The 16,020-nt window shown below is 56.0% G+C and overlaps 1 protein-coding gene across 1 annotated transcript; it reads left to right on the top strand.

Moving 5' to 3' along the window:
• The first annotated feature begins 595 nt into the window (after window positions 1–595).
• Window positions 596–15,464, top strand: LOC115080403 (kelch-like ECH-associated protein 1). The gene is made up of 6 exons (XM_029584545.1): window positions 596–1,135; window positions 11,094–11,168; window positions 11,303–11,711; window positions 12,236–12,451; window positions 14,495–14,671; window positions 15,295–15,464. Exons 1-6 carry the CDS (start codon window positions 596–598, stop codon window positions 15,462–15,464), a joined length of 1,587 nt encoding a protein of 528 aa, XP_029440405.1.
• Window positions 15,465–16,020: the final 556 nt, after the last annotated feature.

Below are 16,020 nucleotides of genomic sequence, written 5' to 3'. Positions count from 1 at the left end.
ACCCGGAGCTGCCAGGGGATAAAAGGCGCTGGCCCCTGCAGAATTCAGCTGTCGCTCCCCGCCTTCCCTGTATAAAACCCTCTCCTGTAGGTATTCGGGGACCGGTAGCCCAGCCTGGAACGTTGCAGGGCTTGTGCTGGCCACCCGTGAGGAGGGGGGGGGGGTCCCTGTCCGGCAGCCAGGAGGGGACGGGGCCCACAACCGGTGCCACCGGACCGGTGATTCGAGTGTTCCCCCCCCCCACTTCCTTAGTTCAGCGATTTTATGAGCTCCAGTGCTGCCCTCAGGCTGAATTGTGTGAGCTGTTAGTAATGTATTTTTGGCACAGTTTCTGAATCGCAAATCCAGCTGATATTTGCCTTTTGTGTTTTTTTTTCACCTAGGCACCTGGTTGCAAATGAACTGACTGATTTACCGAAGGCCTACATGGCAGGATCCTAAGCGTCCCCTCGTGGAGATTTTGTGGAAACCTTGGACTATTTATTGGTGTGTGCGGTGGGATTTTTTTTTTTTTTTTGTTTTTGTTTTTGTTTTTTTTGTTTTGTTTTGTTTTTTATTTTGGACTGTCAGCGATGTCCGGGAGCTGCCCACTGTGATGTACGCCACAGAGTGCAAGGCCGAGGTGACGCCTTCGCAGAATGGCAACCGTTACTTCAGCTACACGCTGGAGGACCACACCAAGCAGGCCTTCGAGATCATGAACGAACTGCGCATGAGCCAGCTCCTCTGCGACGTCACCCTCCGGGTCAAGTACAACTCGCTGGAGGAGGAGTTCATGGCCCACAAGGTGGTCCTGGCCTCCAGCAGCCCCGTCTTCAGGGCCATGTTCACCAACGGGCTGAAGGAGTGCGGCATGGAGGTGGTGTCCATCGAGGGCATCCACCCGAAGGTGATGGAGAGGCTCATCGAGTTCGCCTACACCGCCAGCATCTCGGTGGGGGAGAAGTGCGTCATCCACGTGATGAACGGGGCGGTCATGTACCAGATCGACAGCGTGGTGAAGGCCTGCTGTGACTTCCTGGTCCAGCAGCTGGACCCCAGCAACGCCATCGGGATCGCCAACTTCGCCGAACAGATCGGCTGCGAGGAGCTGCACCAGAAGGCCCGAGAGTACATCCACATGCACTTCAGCGAGGTAGGTGGCGGGGGGGGGGGGGGGGGCGACGACCAGGTTGCAGACACTCGGAATCGCTCCCCTTCCCATGGGGTGCACAAGGGTAGGGGGGGGGGGTTAATGTCAGAGCGTGGATTGAAAGGCGAAGACGGGGGGGGGGGGGGGGCGGCTGACTGATGCTGTTGGCCGGTCCTCGGCCAAAATTTATTTATTTATTTATTTATTTATTTATTTAGATGCGTCTTGATTTATTTAGATTTATTGATTTATTTAGATTTATTGATTTATTTAGATGCATTATTTAGATTTATTGATTTATTTAGATTTATTGATTTATTTATTTAGATGCGTATTAGATGGGGGGAGCTTGCGAGATGGCCTCGCACGCTTCCCCCCCCCCCCCCTCCCCAGGAGGTTACTGCACTTAGTGTGGGTAAAAGCTTGCATGCTGTTCTGCAGAGTGTGCACTCCTCACCTCGGAAAGAGAGAGAGAGAAAATAAAAGCAAACGAGTCAAGCTGGGAGGGAACGAACAGGAAGTGATTTCATTTTCAAATCGCCCCGCACGATTTCCGCCGCGTGCTTTGCGCCTTCCGCGGTGCGGAGTTACCCGCGTGACGGCGCGCCGCCCAAGATTTTTCAAAGGGAAGACCCCCCCCCCCCCCCCACGGGGGACTGGAAAATTTAACTCGCAGGTCCAAAGCGTCTGGAGAACAGCCCTCCGGATGTCGACGGCGACGTAAACTATTGAGATCGCGTTTCCACGGTAGCGATTTTGCACGAAGGTCCAACTTCCCGCACGGCGGCAGGGGTGGTGGCCAAAAAAACAAAACAAAACAGGAGCAAAGCTGGGGGGAGTCCCAGTTTTGCTTTGTGATGCAACTCTAGCAATACCAACATCACATCCTCATTGCAACAGCATCCTAGCTATTTATTTAGTTATTTAGTTATTGACTGGAAGGGCAAACCAGACTCCACCAAAAAATGTATTTATTTATTTACAAATGTTTCTATCCCGCCTTTACAAACAAAGTTTAGTCAAAACGGTGTGCAAAGATATAAATCAAAAAATAAAACTTTCTTAAAAATTACAAAAACCATAATAAAAAATAAAAAAACACAATAAATAAATGAAAATCCATAAATTATTAAATTTCAACATTCAAATATAAGATAATCAAAGCAAGTGCCATGTAATTGAAGCGTGGAGGGGGGCAGAACGGTGGAAACGGATGTGAACTTATTGTCTGATGGGAGTAATTTTGAAGGCAATTTGTTTTTAGAGTTTTTTTTGGAAGTGAGTTGAGTTAGGATAGGGATCCTAGTGCGTTCCAGAGGATAGGGCCTGCCACAGAAAAGGCCCCTCTTTTTATTGCCATGTCTAGACGAGCTTGTCGAGGTGGAGGTCCGTCAGGAAAGTTGTGCGTCAGTTTCTGATCCTTCAGACTGAACGAGATAGATCTGGATGGACCGTTGGGAGAGGTCATGGTCTTTCGGTTTACCTGAGAGACGCCGCGTCCAGCGTCACGCGGCAGACTGAGCGCGCGTTGCGTTGTCCAGATTTTACCGTCTGCTCGAGATCCTGCTCCGAAGGGTTAAGTGCCGGGCGAGCGCGTGTCTCGTTGACCCGGTTGCCGCTTTGCAAAGGTTCCTTGCGGTCGAAGAGATTAAACGAGCCGGTGCCGCGCTGATGGACTCTTATCGATCTAAACGATTGATTTTTTTTTGTTACCGCGTTTCCTTTCCCGCTTGTGTCGAGTTGGGGGTGTGATTTTTTATTTGTTTCTTTCTGGGTAGAGCACGAGGGCTCTTCCGTTGTCCGGCGTGCGAAAGGCCCCTGTTGTATGGGTGTCGGCTGGGGAGAACGTGACCGGTGACGTAACCGGTTCTGACGGAATTGGGTCACCGCTTTCGGTAAAAGCTTGGGATGAGTAGGTAATGGTTTCCAAAAAAAGCTGGGTTCGCTGGAGGATGGGTCACTTAAGTGCCCTGCAGCTCGCTGGCTCTCCGGGCAGAGGTTACGGATCTGTGGCGAGCGTTTTCCATGCCACAAACGTTTCATTATTTATTTATCTCCATCTTTTAATTGCTTTACGGATAAAACAAAATAAATGCACACGAAACCATTTCACGGAAGAGCAACTGACCCTGCAGTGGCAGTCGCGATCGCAGGGTCACATACCCACGCCTCGTTAACAAAGTCGTCAGTAAACGCAGTAATGTTTATCTAGAAGGACTACTTTTGCCGTAGGTTCGTAAGGCCACCTCATTAGCCGCTCGGATCCGAATCCGACTGCTCCCCCTTCACCGCCGCTCGTGAGCCGCGATGGCGCCTGGATGTCCTCCCGTGGAGTTGGACCGTATAAGCCCCCCGCTTTGTAAGGTGCCTCGGGTAATGGATTCAGCTGTGGGACGGCGCAGGCATGCACGCATTCGGGGGCCGATGCAGCGTCACGCGCAAAAACGTACATTTTAAAGACAGACGCGTGGCATTTACACGGGACGAGCGCTATTGGCTTACTCGCCCGCTTGGACGCGTGTTTTGGGCGGGTGAATCTTGGCCCCTAGTAGAGTTTCATTTTACTTCTCGAGAGAGTCGAAGTCTTTTGAATTATTATTGTTATGCTTTCAACATCCAGGCCGTTAGAGCCAGAGAGACTGTTCCTCCGCGCTGGGTTAGGAGGTGTGGGATTAATGGCCCCTGTCAGCCATGCGAACCCATTCCGGTGCTGTCAGAACCGTTGTCCCCTCCGATTGAGAAGGGAATCGGTGGGAATGCACCCAGCCGTGGTGTGACAAACGCGCCCTTTGCCCGTGCTTGATCGGTCGGGTCTCTTGGAGCGGTGCCGCTGTAGCTTGCGACTGAACGGAGAAGTCCATAAGCTGTTATTCACCAGACAGACTCGGAGGGGGGGTGGAAAAGCCATTGCTTATCCCTGGGGCGTTAGCTGCACGGGATCCGTTTACTGTCCGGGATCCCGCCGGGCGCTGGTGGCCTGGATTGGCCGCCGTGTGAAACAGGATGCCGGGCTTGACGGACGCGATGGCGGTGCGTCACGGGATTATTTCTGACGAGACCGATTCGGAGCCACACGGGCGGGATGAACGCAGGCGCAGACCAGGCCAGGTCAGAACGCAGTTTACACAACTGTCCCAGGGCATCCGATCCTCTCCCCTGCTTGCACAGCCCCCAGGCTCTTATTAACGTTTACAACAAAAAGGGGGGAGCCGTGTCTCTCTCTCTCCCGTCTGCAGATGCCGTGGCTTAGGACTGTCCCGATTTACAGGGCCCGAGCACGTAAGGTCTGATACTGCGACCCCAGGACTGATAGGAAACGAGAGGGAGGAAGATTTCCCACAAACTATATAAATGTGAACACAGCTGTAAAGACAGCAACATCTGCCCGGACCTCAGGGATGGCAGGACGGGCAGATCTCGGCTCCGGATCTTTATATATATTTTAGGCATTCTCTGTAGTAGTTGCTGTTATCTGCAATCAAGCATGCGGTGTTATTTGTACCAATTCTCTTTGTCTAGTTATTCCTGTAAGCCAATGATAAATCCTTCTTACTTTTACCTGGCACCCGAGGTGAGAGAGATAGAGTATTAAGGTGAGCCTTGTCGGGTACTAATGCAAGTCCTGAGAGTTTCATGAGCATCCCCAGTCTCTCCCGGCCGGGACCCAGAAGGCAATGCACTGGTCTGCATTTCCACGGCGGTTTGAAGAGGTGCTGCGGCGTGCCGTCGTCGCCGCGCGCCCGCTCGTGCGGCTGAGGTTGGCGGCCCAGCCCGTCCGCTGGAGTATTGCCTTTCCCTGGGAGACGGATAGCTGGGATCCGAATCTTCTTTTCCCCGTCGTCGCTGACGTCCCCAGTGTTCACCGCTTAACTTGCAAAGCTGGCAAGAGCCTGGCCCCTTCCTCTTTGGTTCGCATTGTTGCTACTGGGTTGGTCCGTGCGAATCTGGAGAGCCTCGACCTTCAGGGAAAAATTGCTCTGGAATCAGAGCTTTTAAAGCTCTGATTCCAGAGCTTTAATAGCCTTAATTCCAGTTGGTTTTTGTTTAATTGCCGCTGTGCGTGGCTCATCTCGGGTTTTGCTGAAGCCATGTGCCTCACTGCTTTTCAAACGCCTTCGTGTTAAAATCCACCTGTTTTCCAGTAACGATTGTCAGCATTTCTATTTTGTTTGCTCTGTGAATGGGAAGGTAGGCGTTCCCTTTGCTCGTATATCTAGATTTGCAGCTTTGTAATTCACTAGGAATCTGAGGTTTTGCATCATTTTCACAACTTGATGTGATATTTTTTTTATAGCGTTTCCGTAAGATGTATTCAGTATCAGTCGGAGTTCTGGGGATGGAAACGCCTAGGCCCTTGGTTTAAAAAAACTCCAAGCTGCTGCCAGGAGGAAGGGACGCGTCCTGTACTGGTGAAGGGGGAACGTTGAGTACTTCCTCTGTTTCTTTGTCCAATCTTGAATATGCGCACAAGTGGTTGAGCGAGGTCAACCACTCCCGTTGGAAGGATTGTAGCCAAAGAGGTCATCTTGAGCTTCCCCATCTTTCGAGAGATCCAACATTGGATGCAGAGCTCCAGTTTTCATTGGGGATTAGGAAACCTCCGTAAAACAAAATCCCTCCTCCTGTTGGTCTTGTTGGACTGGTTGAATCGCTTTCCATCTTAAAAGAGCTTTTAGCCTTTGGGGTTCGTATGTCTCCCAGTTGTAAGGTTGATAAGGGTTTGGTTTTTTTTTGAGGCGGAAGCTTCTTCGACGTTCGGGAAATATTCTTGATGAGTGTTTGTTGCTTTTTTAACGCCCGTCTGACTGTGGTGATGTGACCCCATTGTTCTTTGAAAGATTGTAGCCTTCCCCCTGCCGTAATGTACGGCAATGGGTTCCGATCGTGTTCTTCGGTGGGTTAAAACCCAGGCTTCAGTCTCGGGGAAGGCGGCTGCCGTCGACTTGCTTGCGCGTTGCTGAAGCTGTGGCAGGTGCTGTATTGGATGTGGTCCGCGCTATGCGTAAGGGTTTTATCGTTTTGGGGTTATTTTTGCGCGTAGTAGTAAAGTTTTTCTGTATGCACCCTGCCTGCGTCTTCCTTGCGAGGGAGCATCCATTTTGTGACCCGGATAGCGACCGGAGGGCTGGGCCTTTTGATTTTTAATGGATGCCACTGTTTCCTTAACTTTTGCCTCCAAACGTTTTCATCGTGGGGGGGTATGTGCCAGCTTTCTTCTGCGCCTCCCCTGTCCGGCGCTGTCCCTCCGGCTGAAAGTCTTGAGAGGAAGCGTTGGGTGAGTTGTACAAGGAATGTGGGATGTTGGCGTGGCGCACTCTTCCATCTCTCTCCTGACTTGAGCGAGTGGCCTGTGTTTTTTTGTTCTGCTGATCCGTTTGCTTGTTCCTTTAGCTTTTGTAACTTATTAAAGAGGCCGTGAATCATTTGCAGTTGGTTTGCTTCAGTTCTGGACTGCAAACTTGCAGCTGGGAATGATCCTTCCTATGGTATCGAGTTATTCTTCGGCCTTTTCCCGGCCGTGTATCGGAATGTTTCGCCTTTCTTGGCTCTTTTTTTTTTTTTTTAATAACGCTTTATTAACATTTTCGTGGCATACAACAAGAAAGAGATAGGAGGAGAACTCCTCTGCGTTACACAAAGAAAGAACTTTCCCCATGGAAACAGTAAGTTTGGGGTTTTTTTTAGGTCAACACAATTAATATAATCAATACAGCTGGAACGACTCCGGCGCATACTTCGGAAAGGCAGAGTATATATCGCTCCGTGTATTACCGGGTCAAGCAAAGAGTTAAGTACCTTCGAAGTACTCGTAATATGGACCCTCGAACGCTCATATTATTTTGCACGCTCTTTTCCGAGGTCAAAGCACTAACAATTCAATACCCGCAATATTCTCTGATCTGCGAGCGCCAGGGCCAAAACGTAGCTACGGTGACCCCCGGCCACCGAAAGCAGACGCCCGGCGAATGTTCTGCATGCTGACCATGGGACAAACCCCCCGCCCCACCCCACGTACGAATATCATGTGCCCGTCCGGCCGCAGCCTCTCCAGCGCCAGGACGACATTTTAGAATTAAAATACGAGGGGGAACGATGGATCCGTCCAGCAGCTCGAGCGTTAATTCTGCTCTCTTAGCACTGATGGGAAAATGTGACCTGCAGGACTCCCGTCTACGCTTCCTGCTCCTGGGATGCAAGCTCTGAACTTGGGGGGGGGGTCATCCTTCCAGAGCGCTCGCCTGCTCTCCCGCGTTTTCACCGCATCGGCCCGAAAGTGAGAAACCCCCCCGCCTTCGTCCCGCGGCCGAGCCCACGTGCGCGAGACCCATCGTCTCTCCAGTCCTTCGGGACACGGATGCCGGTGGCCTTGGGGGGACGTCCTGCAATGTGAAACCGTCGTGCACCCGTCTCGAACGACAGATAAGAGGGAGGCCGAGGGAGAAGCACGTGGCGATGATAGCGCGGGAACTTCATCGCGCGCCCGGAAGTTGCACAAAGAGCTTTTCTGGGCTTAGGAGAGAGAGAGAGAAGCAACGCGGCGCCGTCTGGATGACGTCACCCGGTTTGTGCGGCTGCTCGCCCACGGAGAACTTCCAACCCAAAAGAGGGCTTCCGAGCACTCGGGGGGGGGGGGGGGAGGAGGCAGGAGGGAACAAGGAAGGGTTCAGCGTGCGACTGAGCTGGGACCCGTCGAGGTTCCCCTTGCTCTGGAGCGTCTACCACGCGCCATCGCGGCGCGCGGAGCCCAGACTCTTCCACCTGAAACTCTGGCGGAAACCTGAAATCTCCCTCTGGGTCCGGGCCCCTTGGCGGCGGTGGAGAGGGGGAGGATCTTGTCCCCCCCACCGGAGAGGTCTAGCAGGCCCTGGTGGTAGAGGAGGCCATGCAGAGAGGCTCAGTAACAGGAGCCAGGCCTGGCGCCCGCTGGGCCCAGCGTGCAGGGACAATCCCCCTCCCCTCCCCAGGGTCCGTGCGGAGAGGCTGATCCAGGCCTGGAGAATGTGATCCAGCGGGGGGGGGGGGAGGAAGGCAGAAGGGCAAAGCAGTCGGTGGTGGAGGGGCCATGGCGAGGAGGAGAGGAGGATCCAAACGCCTTAGGAGTTCAGAGCTGGCCGCTTCTCTCTCCTTCCTCTCTCTCTGCTCTCCAGACCCATTCGGTGTTTGCCAAGGACGCCCGGGACTGTGCTGAAGTCAGCAGGATCCCCCCGGGAGCTGTTTACTGCCATTTACCACACTAAGAACTATTAATATCGCTGACTTATTAAGCACTTTTACTCTCCTACTTTTATTTAACTTTTCACGAAGCACAGACTTAAACGGGGGGGGGGGGGGGGTGTTTATAGTGGGTTGCCAGTGCAAACTCGCTGATGGCGAACAGGACAGCCGCAGCCGTAACCTTTTTCCTTGGAACGCCCCCAGGCCGAGGTGCTCGGGGCAACTCCAAAACGCATTTTTTTCCTGCAGAATCAGAAATACGACCTGAAAGAGACAAAAAAAAAAAAAAAAGATTCCTTCAGCGCAAAGGACAGGAACTCCGGTTCGTTTTGATTTTTTCCGTAACGTGTGTTTCATTTTACGATTATGATTATTATTTTAAAACGATGACCTCTCTCCTGTGGCCGCGTGCCCGGAACCCGTCCCTGGCACCTCCCTTTCCCCTCCCCCCCCTTTTACGGTTGCCGCCTCATCCCCAAGTCAGCCCCGCGGGCCCACCCGGTCCCGGCTTTGCCGGGCTGCGTTGCCGGGAGTTGCAGTTCTGATTTTATCTTTCATAAAGGAACCCACGTCTCCCTGCATGGGTGGGGGGGGGGGGGGGGTGGTAAATGGGAACTACGGTTCCCAGCATGCAGTGGAGCAAAACCAGGGCTGGGGCAGCGTCCTGTTCGTGACGTCTTGATCCTTAGGGACCTGTCGGGTCTCACCAGGCACGAGGCAACCTCAGGTGGCCGCTCCCAGGGATTCAGGGGGCACTGAGGCCTCGGGGGGTTAGGTTTTGTTTTACCTCTGGCTCTGCACCCCGGGGTACGACACTGCACCGCGCACGCTCGGTGGTGCAGCCGGCGCGAAGACCTCTTTCCTCGGGCCGTCTGACGCAGGGAGCCCGGCGCGGCGCTAATAACCTGCGCTGCGTGTGTGGCGTCGCGGGGCAGCTGCGCGGCTCCTGAGAGAGTCGCGCAAATACAGGGCTGGCAGTGACCTCCCAGGGGCTTAACCCAGAGAGCCAGGGTGGCTCTGAGGCAGACGGAGAGAGGGAGTGCTGGGCGCACGGACATATCTGCATTAAACGAAGCCTTCTAGCAGGAGGCATTAGGGCTTTGTGTGCAAACAAACAGCCCCCTTATCAGCGCTGTCACGTGAAGGTGAGACCGCAGACCTTGGCCCTGCAGGATGGGGGGGGGGGGGGGGGCTGGAAACTGCAGGGGCTTAGAGGGCCCTTCCCACCGGTGCTTGTGAGGCCTCCAGCTCAGCAGCGGCCGGGGGGGGGGGGGGGGGACTATCCAAGCACTGTTCCTGCCTTGGGCGTTTTCCGGGTGCTGCAGTCTCTTCACCCCCCTCCCCCCCACCCCGAGGACCCCCTATCAGCCGGCTGTGCTCTCTTTATACCTTGGGGAGGGGGTCGGAGCTGCAGCCTCTGCCCCCGCGTGTCCGTGTACAGTATCCGATGACAAACAGCACTGCAGCACCCTCTGGTATTTTTCACTCGACCTCCCGGTGAGAGAGGGAAGAGCGGTGCTTTGTTTAGCTGACCTGTTTCCTCTTGGAAAGCAGAAGGGAATGCATTGGAGGGAGGGAGGGAGGAGGGGGGGGGTTGTTTTGCAAGTTTAAGTGGAGCATGAGTCATGGTGAATTGTACCCGAGCAGCAGCTCTTCCTGGGATCACTGAGTCATGGCTCTGTCTGTGGTTTCCCCAGCACTTAGGAGGAAATATTTGTTTTATAGTCAGTCAGGGGGGGGGGGGGGGGGTGATCCTGTATCCTAGCCAGAGGCGGGGGAGCCAGAGTTTGGGAGGAGGAGCCCTCTGGGATAGAGGGAGGCTGATTCTGGGTCGCCTGCTCCTCCCTCCTCTTTCGCCACAGTTGGGTCACCTGGAGCCTTTGACCTGACTCCCCAGGGAGTGGCTGAAGCCCCGGATGCTTTGGGGATGCCCTGACGATGCTCTTGGGGGGGGGGGGGGACCTGGCCATGCCACGGGCTCCTCTGTCCTCCCGGCTGCCTTCGGTACTTACCTGAGAAGTAGCCCATGAATTCCTCTGAAATAAAAGCGTTAACAGCGCCAGGTGACGCCAGGAAGCCGAAACAGGAGGCTCAACCTGTTAGAAGTTGCCTCAGTAAAAAAAAAAATGCAGCACTGAGCAGGACCAGAAACAGAGCCTGTTCGGTTGTTGGTCCCATTCTTTGGAACGCTCTGCCGGATCCTTTAAGGCAAATTCCTAGTAGGATGGAGTTTAAAAAAAGCACTGAAAACTCACTTGTTTCAAGAAGCCTTTAAAGATATGGAAATCTCTTAGTTAGAATAAGTAATGTTAGGTGAGCTGCTTGCTTTATTGATGTTAAGTTAATATCTACTTTTGTTCTAATTTCTGTCTTTTAAGTTTTTATAATGTAGACGCCAATTTTATTTCCATATCACCTTAACTTATGTTATTGATAATTATTAACCCTGTATTTTTATTCTTACTTTTTTTTGTAAATTTTTGTTTTTATTTGCTTTTATTATTTCTGTTTTATTTATTTTGTTACATTTTATTTTTATTCTTAATTTTTATTCTTGTAAACCGCTCTTGAACAGTTATCGATACTGGTATAAAACGGTATAGAAATATGCCAAGTAAATCTTACTGAGCCCGGCAGAGCCCTGCTGTACCCAGTGAGGCCGTGCGGCAGGGTGCCTGCCCCCGGAGAGCTCGCGGCCCTCACAGCCCCTCTCTCTCTCTCTCTCTCTCCCTCTCCCCGGGCACAGGTGGCGAAGCAGGAGGAGTTCTTCAACCTCTCGCACTGCCAGCTGGCCTCGCTGATCAGCCGGGACGACCTGAACGTGCGCTGGCGAGTCCGAGGTCTTCCACGCCTGCATCGACTGGATCAAGCACGACTGCGGGAGCCGGCGGGCTCTACGCCCAGGCCCTGCTGCGGGCCGTGCGCTGCCACTCCCTCACCCCCCACTTCCTGCAGCTGCAGCTGCAGCGCTGCGAGATCCTGCGCTCCGACTCGCGCTGCCAGGACTACCTGGCGCAGATCTTCCAGGACCTGACCCTGCACAGGCCCACCAAGCTGCCGCCCTGCCGGGCCCCCCGGGTCCCCCAGCTCATCTACACGGCCGGGGGCTACTTCAACCAGTCGCTCAGCTACCTGGAGGCCTACAACCCCGCCGACGGCAGCTGGGTGAGGCTGGCCGACCTGCAGGTGCCGCGCAGCGGCCTGGCGGGCTGCGTGGTGGGCGGGCTCTTCTACGCCGTGGGCGGGCGCAACAACGGGCCGGAGGGCAACACGGACTCCGGCGCCCTGGACTGCTACAACCCCATGAACAATCAGTGGTCGCCCTGCGCCCCCATGAGCGTGCACCGCAACAGCATCGGCGCTTGTGGGCGTCATCGACGGCATGATCTACGCTGGTGGGGGGGTCCCACGGCTGCGTCACCACAACAGCGCGGAAAGGTAAGGCACGGCCCCTCCCTCCCCCACCCCCTTTTCCGGGAAACGTGCCGGACTGGGAATCGGTGGGGGAGGGGTGTCCCCCTTTTTCTTTGTTCAAGAGTAGGGGGGGGGGAGGGGGAGGGTCCCTGCCGGTGCGGACCGCGCGCTCTCCCTCTTCCTCTCCGCGCCCGCCGCGTCCTCGCGGGCTTAGCCGGCTCTCGGCTTCCGTCCTCTGCAGCCAGCGGGGGATCGTTCTCTGAGTTCCCTCCCCGGCCGCAGCGCACAGCGCGAAGCCGGGAAATGCGCAATCCCACCCGGATTTACCGCCCCCGACGGAGCGCCGCGCGCGGGAGCCGTGCGAGAGCTCCCCCCCTCCTCCCGCGGCAGTAAAGTCACGCGGCTGCCCTGAGCGGGAACCGAAGGACGCGCTCTGAGGGTTTTCTCTCCTTTCCTCTCCCCCCCCGGGTGCAGGTACGAGCCTTGAGAAGGACCAGTGGCAGCTGGTGGCGCCGATGCAGTACCCATCGGATCGGGGTGGGCGTGACCGTGCTGAAACCGCCTCCTGTACGCGGTGGGGGTTACGACGGCACCGACGGCTGAGCTCGGCGGAGCGCTACTACCGGAGAGGGACGAGTGAAGGCCATCGCGCCCATGAACACCGTGCGCAGGAGGGCGTAGCGGAAGCAGGTGAGTGCCGGGGGGGAAATGGGGGGAGGGGGTGTCTCGTCCCGTTTCGGGAGAGGGAGGGGCGGTAACACAAAACGTGGCCGGCATTCAGCCTTCCGAGAGCCGGTGGCCTTCTGGGGCCAGAGACGTGGCTCGTGCTCTGTCTGTCCTTTCACCCTAACAACTTATCAGACACACACTCACACACACACACTCACACACACTCACACACTCACACTCACACACACTCACACTCACACACACACACTCACTCACACACACACGACCGTAAATGTTTATTTCTAGCCTGGCAGACGAGTCCTCGGGGATAGACGGCTCATCAGGTCCAGTCGCCAGGTGTACAAGGAGCTGAAGAGCTGTGGAAGGGGAAACCCCCCCCCCCCCCCCGATCCGATAGAAAGCTAAAGCTTGCCGGCACCTGCTCACTCGGCCCCATAGAGACCTTAGGTTTTATCGAGGCCTCCCTGGCGACGTTCACCAGCGCCTTGGGGGTTTGCGTCCGTGCGTGGCTTCGCGGCGCCCGTGTCCAGCGGCTGGCGCCGCGTGGCGTGGGGGTGGGTTCTCGGGCTCGTGGGGGAATGAACTGGGCGGGACGTAGCGCTCCTTGCTGGCGGTCATCGCTGGGTCCCACACAGATCTGCTGGTTTTCCGTTTTGTATCCCCTTAAGGTACCTCCCCCGCTACTCTAGTGACTCCTGCGGATCTGTGAACTTTCTCCCCTGCCGGTCACTACCTATTCAGGCGTTTTGCGTGATTTTTATTTTTCTGAGGAGGACAGAGCAGGATGGACCGGGCCTGGCTGTAAGAGAGTTCGGCCTAGGGGGGGACGCCCTGTGCTTATCTTTTGTTCAGTGACGGCCGATACAAAAGAGAATCGGTCCATCCGCTCCGGATCCTGCTCTCCACGTCCTCCGAGACTTGTTTAAACCTGCCCCGGTTCCCCCCACCCGCGTCTCGCTCCGAAAGAGGGAATTAGTTGGAGGAGCGGTGGATTATTTCATTTCATTTATTAAAACTTTATAAACCGCCTGTAAAAAAAACCAAACAACACGTTACCCAAGTGGTAATACGAAGAAAACTAAAAAACAATCATAAACTTCGTACAGCATAAACGAAATAAAATAATCAAAAGTAACAATGCATAATAAAAAATGAAATAGACGTAAAACACAAGGCCCAGCAGTGTTACAGCATCACCCGAGCACAGTCACTCACACTGCCAAAGGTGCTGAACTATTTCCAAATTGCCTTTATTGAAAAACCAGCTCAGAAGCAGAAGGAACGTCCAGGGGTGAGGGGTCGCCTTCCCCGGGAGTCCAGAATCTGGGAGCGTCCGCTGGCGGCTTCCACAAAGCTGCATAATGCGGTGAACGGCCTCCGTCACCTGAGCCTCCCTCTAACCTTTACAAGGGAGGTGTCGCCCTAGGAAAGCTCGTTTTTTTTTTTATCCGGCACGGGATTGCTTTGGCCAGCACGGCATCCGAGGTCCTGCTGCCTGCCCCCGTTTTACGCGCGCGCACGACGCCGGCGTAAGGGGCAGGGCGGGGCCGGGGAGAAAGCTGGGAAACCGCGCTAGCGCGCGCGACGGCTTTGCCTGGCGTCGACGCGAGTGGGGAAACTTCCGAGGCCCTGCGTCGGGAGAGGAAACGTTTCCAGCATTGCTCGCGAGGGCTTGGGGGTTTGTGGCTCAGGGGGCCCCTGCGCACGTTCCCCCCCCCCCCCCCCCCGCGCCTCCTTCTCCCGCTTCGGGGCACAGGGAAGCTGCGTGTGCCGCTTGTCCCGCCGTCCGAAGGGGACCGGAACGCTTCCGGCTCTCCCTCTTCCTCCGTGTGCGGTGCCACAGGGCAAGAAGCCTTTTTAGGTGAGAGAGAAGGAGCCGCGCCCCGAGCTGCCTCCCCCCCCCCGGACTTGAGAGCGCCGGGCCTCTCCGTAAACGGGCCTGGTGCGGACGGGCGGCAGCTCCCCGGGGGCCGCGAGGCGCGCACGTGGCCGGCGGCGTTCAAGCTTAGCCCCCATCTCTCCTGCTCTCTCTCTCTCTGCCAGGGGTGTGCGCCATGGAGAACTGCATCTACGCCATGGGCGGCTACGACGGCACCAGCCAGCTGAACAGCGTGGAGCGCTACGACGTGGAGACGCAGCAGTGGGCCTTCGTGGCGCCCATGTCCCACCGGCGCAGCGCGCTCGGCGTCACCGTCCACCAGGGCAAGGTTTATGTTCTGGGTAAGTTTCGCTGGGCAGATGCTGGGTTGTGGGTTGTGTTTTTTTTTTAATTGGTCCGGTGAAGTGAAGACCCCCACCTTGCGTGCGGCTTCCTTTTCCTCTGGGAGGGTGAGAAGGGGAGGGCGTTAGGTGCCTAACTCTGGGAGTTGGCTGGAGCTGAGGAGTGGCCCCTGCAGTTGGGAGTTTTCTAGGAGCCTAAAAAAAAACAAATGGCGGCCTTGGCTTTCTCTCCGGCTCTAAGTGCTCCGGGGCCGGGTGACTCATAGCCTGAGGCCACCTTGAGGGGCGGGCACTGCGCGTTTCCGCGGCCTCCCACCCTCCCCTGGCTTTTATTTTTTTTACGTTTGCGGCAGGGCAGGGGGGGGGTTTAGTTTCCGGGTTCCGGCCCGGGCCCTCCGCTTCTCCCGCCGGGGGGGGGGGGGGGGGGGGGGGGCACCAGCCATCCTGCTCTGCCACGGGCTCTCCCTCCCTCTTCACCTTTAGGAAACGCTCCGTCGGGTCCTCTCAGGGGGTGGGGTGGGGATTTGCCAGGAGACAGGAAGGTCAGGGGCGCGCTCGTCCCGGCCCCCCCGCTAACCTGTGACCCTTTTTTTCTTTTTGCTTCCTTCTTCCGCCTCCCCCAGGGGGATACGACGGCCACAGCTTCCTGGACAGCGTGGAGTGCTACGAGCCTGCCACGGACACCTGGACGGAGGTGACCCGCATGACCTCGGGCCGCAGCGGGGTGGGCGTGGCCATCACCATAGAGCCCTGCCGCAAGCAGCTGGAAGCGCGGGGAGGGTGCTGCCGGTAGGCATCTGACCAGTCAGCCTCTTCGGCTGGGGGGGGGGGGGGGTTAGGATTGGTTTTTTTTGTAAAATAGGTTTTTTGCCGAGTCAGGCCAAAATTCAGTGTTAAAAGGCGAGGAAGGGGCCAGGGTAACCTGGAATAAAGGACACTGTGCCATCAGTTGAGTCGAGTCTTGTGGCTCCTGTCGAAAGGCGAAGCTTTCGTCGCGTTAGGCAAGCAGGGGAGGGCCACCGGTCCCCCCCCCGTCCCCCCCCCCCGGCTGGACTGAGACGATTTACTATTAACCTGGACTAGTAGGGCACGGGCTTCTTACTGCCCCCCCCGGCCAGGGGGATGTCCGGGCTCTGCTCCACGACTTCCTACGGGCGCCGGATCGTAGCCTAAGCCGAGGCGGAAGGATTTCCAAACGCCCTCCTGTGAAAAGGCCTGGGATGTTACGAGGGGGGGGGGGGCTGTGCAATCTCCCCCCCCTCCAGCACGGAACGGCCTTGTACGAAGGTGGTGGACCCTGTGCCTGCCAGGACCCTGTGCCTGCCAGGACCATTATCATCCCCTTCACC

The sequence above is a fragment of the Rhinatrema bivittatum genome, chromosome 19 (genome assembly GCF_901001135.1).
Source record: "Rhinatrema bivittatum chromosome 19, aRhiBiv1.1, whole genome shotgun sequence".
In the NCBI taxonomy this organism is placed as follows: domain Eukaryota; kingdom Metazoa; phylum Chordata; class Amphibia; order Gymnophiona; family Rhinatrematidae; genus Rhinatrema; species Rhinatrema bivittatum.
This window is presented reverse-complemented; position numbering and strand designations above follow the sequence as displayed.